A 10,799-nucleotide genomic window follows, 5' to 3' on the forward strand; every position below is an offset into this window, starting at 1 on the left:
TGTTGTTCACCTCCAGAGTCATCTTGCGTCATTGGAAGAGCATTTCAGAGTCCACGACCGAGGGAGCGGTCCGGGAATTTTATTCGTCACAGCACAGGAAGCGCCACGCTCACTTTTTATTTTTTCACTCCCGCTTTGCCCAAACCCAACTAAACACTCCAAAGGATACTTAAAAAAACAAAACAAATTAAAAACACACATTTTTTTCAGTGAAAACTGAAGAAAAACACAAGACGGGGAGACGCGTTTCTTTTTTTTTTTAAATTTTATTAAAGTTCATACACAGTTCAACAATCATAAGTCGAAAGCGTTTACTCATACGGCCTTTTGCAGTTGGGTCGGGAAGAAAAACTTCAAGGAAATGAAACGAGGACGCTGACAGACAGACAAACAGGAGGAACTGAGAAAAAGAACTGGAAGCAACAGACAAAAACTTAAAAAAGTAGGCGCTAATGTAAAGTGAAGCGCTCTACGACTCCGTAGTGTGAAGTCCGTACGGATCAACACAAATGATAAGGAGTGGGTGGGGGGAGGAGGAGAGGGAATCCCCTTCACCTCCTCTGAAGCGTTGAACCACACCAGCCCTTTTAAGGCGAGGCACGTATAGTGCAACAAGACAAGAGCGTTTTTGTGGTTTTGTAAACCTCTACAGTGTCGCTGCTGTGATCAGGATTACGACTGAATTGTAACAATAAGCCATAAAAACACAATGAAACACTGGAGGTAACAAAAAAAAACACGTCCCTTTTGACCAAAACAAGCCGTGATCAGGAGAACACTGAATTAACAAGTATATAATACAGTCAGGTAGACATCATTAACTAGAAAATCATGAACTACCAGCCACTTTAATAAGTTAATATACTCATAGTTACCCCATTGATGCCTCCAAGACATTATGTTGAATGCTTCACGTTGTTCAGTAATCAGTGCCACCATTAAGATGAATTCCTCAAAACAGATTATAATTTAAATAAATAAATCTTAAAAAAGGAACGTAATCATCATTAAGGTCAAAATGAACATCAATGTTGACTGTAAAACAACCCGTCTTGAGTTTTGGGGTTGAGTGAGCAGCAGTTTCTTTGTACACGAGCTGAAGACGAAATGAAATATTTCATGTAGCTTTCAGTCCGACACCAAAACGACAAGAAGTCGAGGTGTCGTTTTCGGAGTGCGAGCGAGGATACGAATTTTAAAGACGAGCCGCGTTTCGTACGGTGAGCACGACCCCGAAAGACCGAGCGGCCGGTCCATTAAAAAATACTCCACATTCAAGTGAACTATTTTTTATTCTTTGCTCATTCGTTGGCTTTCTGACTCCAACCGGCGCCAAATGACGTCGCGTAGGAGGCCCACGCCATACTCGATACCCGTGAGGCGGCAGTGACCGATGCCTCCGGTTTACGAGAACGTTTTGGCTCCTTATGGTAGAAAAATATTTACTACCAAAAGACCACCATGGACGGTAGTGTTGGGAGGTGCAAAGACAAAACTCAACACCACCACTCCACGTCTCTCAGGCTTTCTCCGGTACGAGGTTTTTATCTTTGAAAAGGCCCCCGAACCGAGAGTCTATTCACTCCCAATCACGGTTGGGAAACGGGTGCAATGTTACTGCAACCAAGTTTTGGATAGTGCAGAAGATTTAAGCAACAAAAAAATATTTTCGGTTGTTTTTTTCCTTTGGGGGGAGAGGAGGGGTTTCGAATCGATCCACCCCTCGTTAAGACTCGCGGCGGTAATGACCTTTGCCGATAGCCTTTTCCATGATCACCTCGGCGGTTCGTCTTTGGTTCAACTCGAGCAGAGCTGACAGCAGGTCGTTCAAGCTGGCGTCGCGGCCCTCTTGCTCCATCCAAATATTCAGCAGATCGTGGATCTTGTCCTCGTAGGAAGAGTGCTCTTCGCCTTTGATCACGTTGTCGTTGAGCCCGAGTAAACGGAAGAACCTCTTGTAGAAGGACGCGTCGAGCTCTTCGAAGAGCCAAAAGCATTGACGGAGAGAATCAAAGCCTGCGAACGAAGACAAAGACCCAAACTCATTTACTTGTTTTTTTATGAACAATCACAACCCGAGGCTTGTGCTTCGGCGTAACACAATTATGATCGGACCCTGGTTCGAATAGGTTCCTTGGGCTCTATCCTTTCCCCCCCACACACATACCATAATCAGGTAATCACCGCGCGCAAGGTCATTGGGAAAAACTAAGTTAGCATTTCCCAGCATGCCTTCTTCCTTAGAAACCAAAAGGGTCTAAATAACGGGAACAAACATTTGTTTTCAATAAAACATGCCGTTTTGGAACATTTCAATAAAGACAAATTAAGATACATGAAATAGGCTTTGACTCAAAACTATTAAGTAAGGAGGAGGTTTATATACTCGTCACAATCTACGGACTGAAGGTCGCACACTTCAAAGACTAAAATGGTTTCTATGTTTTGGTTGCGCAATTAATAATTTCCCCTTTGGACTTGAGTCATAAAGACACACCCCCCCCTCCTCAAACAAGCTAAGAGACTCTGACACATTCTCTCCGCCGTACAAATCGATCAACAGAGAATAACAAATGCGCCCAGATTGACGGCCGAAAGAGGCGACGCTCTAAACACGACTTGACAAACAGGTGACTCAGTTGATTTGAGTCAATCACAAACGGGACAGTTTAGACGGCTGCAACGTTTCCTGCAATGTACTAAAAAACAATTTTACGAATCGTCACGAATCTTTTAGTCGGAACTGGATTTATAGAGATGGAATAAAAATACTTTACCATTCACGGGTTCAAGCTTGGGGAATTGCTCTTCTTCCTAAATGAGAAAGGAGAGAGAAAACACCCTATTAATATCTAAAGAAATGTGTTGGAAATCACAAAGTGACAGATCCAGACTCGTCTCTTAATCAGTTACTGGGAAGGAGTGAGCTGAATAGAAAAAAAATAGTTTCGTTTGCCTAAAGGGATTTCTCAAATAGCAGCGATGAGTCTTCCCGAAGGTGAGCGAGGAAATAAAAAAAAATAAAAAAAGCAAGCAAGCAGGAGCTGTAATAAGCAGCTGATGTTAATCGTTTACAGGTGCGGCGAGGAAAATGTGACTCATCGACTTCTCGTCTCCGACAATGTAAACAAGTCTGGACCAAAAAACAACAGCAGAAGAAATGACCGAAGAACAAACGTTCTTGAAAGCTAAATACAAAACCAGTGCCGGTGGATTCCAGAAGCACGACTACAGTGGGAGGTTTTTGCTTTAAAAACAGGATGAAAAGACATAAAAAGATAAATCCTCAGCGAGGTCACCGGGGATTGGTCCCTAAACGGAGATTAAATGTGCGACTTCGAACACTGGAAATCTTCAATCTATCGGGGAAAGAACTTGCCGAGCCAAAAAAAAAAAAAAAAAAAAAAAAAAAAGGTGAGAAAGCAAGAAAGAGTTAGGGGTTTACTACTTTTGCCTCAAAAGCAGGTGGGAAGAAAAGCAGCGCGGGCGGAAGCCGGGGAAAAGGAGACGAGCCGTTTTTACTCTCACCCTCCTGGTGGTCGGCCGGGCGGCGGCGGCGGCGAGGGGGGCGCTTGCGGGGCAGGCGGGGGGCAGCAGGCCGGTTAGACTGTGCTGGCTGTTACTGGCTGAGCTGCTGAGGCTCTCGTCCTCCATGGGACGGGCGTCGATGTAACACTGGCGGGCAACGAAAGGGGGAAACGTGTTCAAAACAGTCGCTTCAAAAACGTCCGTTCCTTCTCGGTCGGCCATCGAGGTCGAGAAGTTTGCGTCCGTCTTCATCCTACAGCTCGGATTCTTAGTCGTTCAATTTTACGGTAATACAAAAAAAACCAAAAAAAAAACAAGCGACTCACCGGTCCCGCTTTCGTCCCGTCGGGTGGATTCCTCCGACCGTCTGCAGAAAAGACGTGAAGAGAGGATTATGCAACTTTAAGGAATCCCCCCCCCCCCCCCAAAAAAAAACACGGCACACTAGTTTAGCACCCCGGACTCTTCCATTAGAGAGCCGTGCATTTGAAATACGTGCACAATGTGGTTTGGTTTTGTTTTGCTGAAATGATCAAAGCCCTCCCTGAAAAGAGACGTCAACAAATGCTGGCTTTTCAACGGAGCGCTGATAACAACCTGGGTGATCCCTCTCCTCTTTAGCCCGAATCAACACGGAAAGGTATTTTTTAAATTGTAGTTGCCAACTGCGGCGCACTTTCACGTTTGGCCAGAACAATGAACAACATACGTCTCCGAAGGCCGTTGTTTCCTCAGTGAGCCGACCTGGTGATTCACTTTTCATCAAATACACCTGAAATCTGCTTGCGGTGAGATCAGCAGCTCGAGCCGTCGTAGTCATTCCGGTTAGGCAGGTTTCTGCTACGTACGAGGACCCGGTGAACCGGAGCCTCGTGTACCAGGGAAGAAGAATGAGTCATCGTCGCTCACCACTTTTAATTGAGAACCTTTCGGTGCCGAGCTTGTTTTCGTTAAACACTGCCAGATGAATTAAAGTAGTACCGTCCCGCTGCTCTAATCACAGTCCGTCTCTGGCTATCAAATTTCAATAACTTTATGGGCACTGGTGGTGTTGCTTCAATACATCTGGTATCAAAAAATGCCTCATTATTTGGTGTCAAATTACAGCACCCAGGTAACATCAACACTGGAACATTTCCTTTTACATTTTTTGTTTGTTTTGCTATGTCCACGTGGGAGAAAATCTTATCAAGATCAGTGAACCAGATCAGCATTTCCCCATACATGAACTCTACTTGAGCCGCCCACCAAAGTAAATAAACTCACAACGTTTCATCTTTGGTAAATATGAAAGTAGAATGTCTTATTTCATTCTTTCTTAACAAATTCTTTGGCTTCTCTGTGCACAGTTGGCTAGCTAGCTTCTACCGATAGCATGTGAGGCGTTTAGGGACAGTTTGTTAATTGTAATGTTTTGTAATTTGCACTGTAATGTGAAATGTAATTTTCTTTTTGTCAAACTAGTTTTAATAAAATTGGCATTGAAAAAGGGTATAGGTGCTGAATATTTGTCAACGATACTCAGCCCTATTAAAGTCAGTCATGGATAATGAAGGACATATTTGATTAAAGGTTTGTGATTGGTTGACCTAATGCTGCATCTTCCTGTATCTGTTTCAAATTAAAAGCCCTCGTTTCAAATTAAAAGCCCTCTCACGTTTAAGACACACACGAGGTTTTGACCGATTCTTGTCCGAAACCAAACTTTTAACTATTAGGATCTGAAATAGTTGGTTGATTTGGTCAGTTGACACGAAATAAATCAGCAACTAAAGTATTAGTCCGGCAATACAAAAAAATTCTCTAGTTCAAATTCTCAATTGTAATTCGAGATATTAGAGAGAGCATAACATTTGCTTCTTTACTTTATCTCATAGACAGAACACTTAAGGAGGTAAACAAATATTACAAATTCGTGTTTTTTTTTTTTAAAAGCTAAATAACTTAGGAAGGAAATAATAAACAGCTAATGAAAACAGCCTGTAGTTGCAGCTGTAACATTAAAGTAGAAATTGTGGTACTCTAAAAAAAAAAAAACACCATTAAGTCCTGCTAAAACAGGGCAACAGCTCGAGGCTGTTACAGGGCTGGCATTACACCAATACAGCTACCAGAAATGTTAAGTATTGAAACACACCTCATGACTCAAGCGCGTCTGCAGGTGTAGCAACAGCTTTCCTATCTTATTCAATGCTTTTTTTCTTTTTCCTTCAGTTTAAAAAAAATGAACAACAAAAGGCTTGGCTTGCATATTTAAAGTTATGACAAGAAGTGTCTTTGTGTTTCCAACACCACGTATTAATAGATGCAGCAGTAACCAAAGACAACTTGCCAAGAATGTCATTAAATTTAAAGCCTCATAATGACACTTCATTTCCTGCTGTGAAAGAAGTTGAGCTTATTCAGCCTTCAGCGAGACGAGCGATTCCACGGCGCTCCAGCGAGAGGTTGTCAGCGACGAAAATGTGTTGTGTCACATCATATTGCTAGAATTTCCCCTTTTACATTGTTTTTTTTATCCTTTTGTCAGGTTCTTAATTTCCTGACGGCACCTGTTGATGTTGTTGCCGTTCCACTCGAGTGTTTGTTGGTGGTGTCAGAAAAAAAAAAAAAAACATAAAAATTACGGTTTTAAAATGTTTTCAGAGATATTTAACCACGGAACGACCAGCGCTTTTTATTCATACTCATTTCACAAAAAATCCTGGTAAATGAAGATTTTAACCGTGTCTTAGCGCTTAAAAAGATGTTTTTGCGGTTTATATTTTTTTTTTGTATTTGCACCTACCTGTCCTTCGTCTCTTCTTCAACCAGAAACACATGATGAACGCGATGATGGACACAACGATCATGACAACGATCACGATCAGCGCGACGCTCCAACCTGGAGGAACAAACGCATGACTGACCGTCAGCAGCAGCACAGGATTTGTAAGAGACTGGGTTTTTTAAAAAAAATTTTTTTTATATAGTGCACTTTTTTATTGTATTAATGTATTGTCTGTCTATCAAATGTGATACTTGGTTTCTGCCTGTCTGTAAAATGTTATACTTTTCTTTTTAGATGTTGCAGCTTCATATATTTGTGAAGTTATACATAATGCTGAAAAGGTGCAGTATAAATATATATATAATTTTTTTTTTTTCCCCGGTGAGGTCACCGGGCCTCCACAGAGTACGGTACCTGGGTCAGAGTCAGATTTGGGCTTGGTCTTCTTGCACTCCGTGTTGGCAGTAGACGTGCAGTTCCTCACTATCTCTTCATCGCTTCCACACCTATCGGGAGGAGGCAGGCAGAAAAAAAAAAAAAAAAAAAAAAAGATTAATCGAAGGCGCGGAGAAAATGAAAACGAGCGAGGCCGTCGCGGGGAAGTGAGAAATGAGCGTCATAAAATTAAAGAAAAAAAGTTTTATTCTCCCATCGCTCACGCTGCATGAATGAAGCATCAGGTGTGTTCTTCCGTTCGTTTTTCTTTTTTTGCACACTCACACTCACCTCGAGCACTTCTTGCAGACTTCGCACGCCTGGTCGGGATCGCAAAATCTGCCCGTTTTGCAGCGACACTCGGTGTCCTGAGAGTGAGAGCACGGCCTTACAGTTTCCTGATCTGAGCGAGCAACACGGAGACAAAAAAAAACAAAACAAAGACCTTGTTAAAGTCGGACTTTACGCTCGGAGCACTCTGTAAATGATGAATATAGATCCCCCCCCCCCCGATCGATATCGCAAAAGCCGTCGAGCGGAATTACCCGAGCGACACTGCGTGCACTTGAAGCATTGCCTCAGCCCGTTGGCGTGCTCGGTGAACGTCCCGTAGTCGCATTCCTCACACGTCCCCCTTTCTCCAGCTCTGGTGCAGGGCGACTTCACATACGCACCTAAAAAAAAACAAACAAAGAAAACCACCAGAACGTCTTTACACGTCCGCTTAATTGAGGTCTCTCCGTTGAGCCCGTCGCTCCGGCCGAACGGTTTTTGGCTTCACGCCGGGCTCGTGACGGATTCTCCGGTTTTCGAGCGCGTCTTACCGGCCGGGCAGTTCAGACAGCAGATGTTGCTGTGAGGGTACTCCAGGTGATCTCTGCAGGGGACGTCCCGCCGCGTCCTGACGCCTCCCGAGGCGAGGCCGGGCAGCGGCTTCGCCCAGGCGGGGACGAGGAGGCAGATCGGTAGAAGAGAAACCTTTTGGAGGAAAGACGGCAGCGGTCAAAACGTGGCAGGATCGGTTTTAATAACGCAAGTTTTCGTAGAGCCGAAGTGATTCATCGTTTTAGCGGATTGACAAAAAAAAATAAAACAACAACTCAATTATCAACCATTTAATTAAGATTTTAAAACGACAACAAAAAAAAATACCAGCTTTCTTTGAACTCTTTAGGACTGTTAGTCATTAAAAAGAAGATATTTACTAGTAAATATGCTAACTTCTGCTCTGGTGACTTCAAATGGACTATTTTTCTTTATCTTATAGACATCAATGAAATATCCGGAAGTTAAAACGCCAACGAATTCATCGAGAAAAATCCTGGCAGCCCCATTGATAATGAAAATGATCATTAATTGCATTGCGTGAGGCATGTTTTGAGGCATCAGTTTCAGCTTCTAAAATGTGAATTTACAAAAATTAGAAAAACAATATCACCGATATGAAAAATACCATCGGTCTCCGCCGTCTAAAAGTTAATATTTTACATTTTATTAAAGCAGGTATGTAGTGTTCCTTCCTCTTGTACGTCAACCAGTTAAATTTCCATATTTGACAGCCGGTTCCCTTTGATGGCGGCAGAACGTGCTTTGTAAACACTTCAGTTGTGCTCACAGGAAATAACTTGTTTACACAGGAATGCTGTACATAAAACATACAGGAAAAAACAACAACATTTTCCTGTAAAATAAAAAATAAAAAAGAAGCCTCCTTGATTTAGATGATGCAACACAACACATGACGTCTCGTCACCAGTTAAAAAACACCTTCGATCAGCCCACTAACTAAAAAAGGTTGGAGCTGAGAAAAAAAAAAGAAAGGGGGGGGGGTGGATTCCTTAAAGTGAGTTTAAAGTCCATCTTCAAAGGGAACACAGAAGCAACTTAAAAAAATATATATTATCAGTGAAGAAGCACGGTCGATGTGCCGATGCCATCTTAAATTCGACGGGTTTTTAAAATGGATAGGAAAAAAAAAAAAAAAAAAGGTCAGCCTCGATCTCCTGCACTTGTCACCTGATCCACAAACAGCATTATATCCAAATAAGGCTCACGTGTGAGGGCATCTCCAAACAAGCATGAACACACACTAAACACACCAACCACACTCCTACTTTAGTGTGTCTGCCCCCATTAGAGGAATTTTAATCCTCCCCCCCTCCCCCTCCTCCACTGTTAAATAGCCCATTAAAAGCACAGTGGTAATAGTCTGTTAAGTTTGATCAAATCACAGAAACCTCCACTTAAAAAAAACAAAACGTTTTAAACACTTGCTTAAAGACCAAAAAAAAAAACGTATGCAGGTTAAGTTTAATTTCAACATTGACATTTTTTCTGAATCTTTAGAAGACAGTCTTAAAGTCGGCCTACAAACAGTCCACAAAACACCATGATGTTATTTATGAGGCAGCTTAAACTGTCACCCGGCTAAAAGTGCACGTCAGATGTTAAGGCTTTGACATTTGAATGAAGTAAAGCCGCTTGGCCCAACGACCGCCACGCCGAATTGAAGACAGATTACCAGAACGTATGAAACGGGTTTTGGTCCCGGAAATTTAAGATTAGGCACGTGTGAAAATATTAAAGAATCCGGTTAAATCGGCACATTTACAAATGGAGATTGGCGCGACGAAAACCAGGAAAGACGCGTGAGCGAGGAAAACAACACCGACGGCGTGAAGAGTTTCATTCAGTGTTTCATTCAAAGTCAGAAACCGTCAAGGAGCTCCGCTGCTTAAGAGGCGAAGAGGTTAATTAAATCAAACGAGTCGGGTTTCTTGTGACTTTTAGGAAGCCGACGATGAATTTCACACCTGCGCTCAGACGCAGCTGAAGGGACTTTTACACGTTATTGCGACATTTCTGCCTTAAAACCAGCAACCCGGAAAGTCTCAGATACACTTTCATTCACCAAAGAATAAACTTTACTTTGACATACTGTGGAAATAATCACCTTAAACGACTTTTTTTTTTTTTGGAGGGACGCCACTGCCTAACACAAACGGCAACCGGAGAGTTGAACTACTTAAAATAAATAAATACAGAAACTCGGATGTGGTTTTGATTCGCCACTTCTCACGTTCAGATAACACAATCTCCGTAAAAAAATAAATAAATATATATATATATTTATTATATACAAGCACTGTCCTGGAACCGCAGCAAACTTTTTTTCTGCCCATTTCTTTTCTTTTTTTTTGTGATATGCCTATTGAAAAAATAAATAAATATATATATACAAATAATTAAAAACTTACCAAAAGTCTCTCGAAGTTTTTCATTCTTTTTCAAATCCCCTCCCCAAAAAATTCAACGACGTAAATCGACTCTTTCCAAAGTGAGTTTGCGGCGGAGATGACCCTGACAGGCGTCACCACCCCGACGACTTCGTGACGTAAAAAAGGGGGCGGTTGGTGGGCGGGGCATGTGGCTGTCCCGAAGAAGCCAAATCGATTGGGCAACCATTAAAACACCAGATATATTCGGTGGAAAACGGAAACGCTCACACCGCTGACGCTATTGTTTTTGAGTTGTTGAGTTATTGTCACGAAAACAAGGCGTTGTCTGATAGATTATATTAGTGCGTGTGCTTTGTTACCTTATATAGTTGCAATTGAACACAGCCCATTGTAAATACAAATAAATACGAATAAGAAGTATTTAAATAAAGAAGTAACACAAAAGTTGTTTTTTTTGGTCTAGTCTTTGCTTTTTGTTGTGAAATATTTCATAATCGGGCTATAAACTGCCATTTAATTCAAATAATCAGAAATTACAGGGGCACAACTTTACACTACTTTTCCTGTAAGAAGCCAAACTCTGAGGAATGTTGGGAAACACTGATTTAACTTAAAGTAATTTTAATTTATGAGCATTAAAATGAGCTTTTATGAGCTAAAATGTAGCTCATAAATGTAGTAAATTGGACAATATTTTCTTCTGAATTGCACTGAATTGAGGTAGAAAGTAACATACAACAGGGGGTTAGTATTGAGCGCAACCCCCTTAAAAATATTTGTGAACAGTACTTAAAATTATGAATGATAATAATAAACTTTATTTGTAC

At 41.8% G+C, this 10,799-nt stretch overlaps 1 protein-coding gene across 1 annotated transcript; it reads right to left on the reverse strand.

Annotated features, from left to right (window-relative positions):
• Positions 1-270: 270 nt before the first annotated feature.
• hdr (hematopoietic death receptor) lies at positions 271-10,075 on the reverse strand. Its single transcript, XM_069166252.1, has 10 exons — positions 9,991-10,075; positions 7,558-7,711; positions 7,279-7,407; positions 7,025-7,136; positions 6,713-6,804; positions 6,317-6,412; positions 3,855-3,895; positions 3,529-3,675; positions 2,778-2,814; positions 271-2,016 (listed from the first exon to the last, which is right to left on the reverse strand). Exons 1-10 carry the CDS (start codon positions 10,012-10,014, stop codon positions 1,727-1,729), a joined length of 1,122 nt encoding a protein of 373 aa, XP_069022353.1. The 5' UTR covers positions 10,015-10,075; the 3' UTR covers positions 271-1,726.
• Between the last annotated feature and the right edge of the window lie 724 nt (positions 10,076-10,799).

The sequence above is a fragment of the Embiotoca jacksoni genome, unplaced genomic scaffold (genome assembly GCF_022577435.1).
Source record: "Embiotoca jacksoni isolate LCO1_2020_lvr unplaced genomic scaffold, fEmbJac1.0.p SCAF_37, whole genome shotgun sequence".
Taxonomy (NCBI): Eukaryota; Metazoa; Chordata; class Actinopteri; family Embiotocidae; genus Embiotoca; species Embiotoca jacksoni.

What these genes read in the sequence shown, in the direction of transcription:
- hdr (XM_069166252.1), bottom strand. Translation starts at nt 10,014, where the DNA reads ATGAAAAACTTCGAGAGACTTTTG. An exon ending in CTGTCTGAACTGCCCGGCCG is followed by an intron (nt 7,408 to 7,557) that starts GTAAGACGCGCT and finishes GTTTTTTTTTAG; the next exon opens with GTGCGTATGTGAAGTCGCCC. An exon ending in CCCGGCCGACCACCAGGAGG is followed by an intron (nt 2,815 to 3,528) that starts GTGAGAGTAAAA and finishes TTTCTCATTTAG; the next exon opens with GAAGAAGAGCAATTCCCCAA.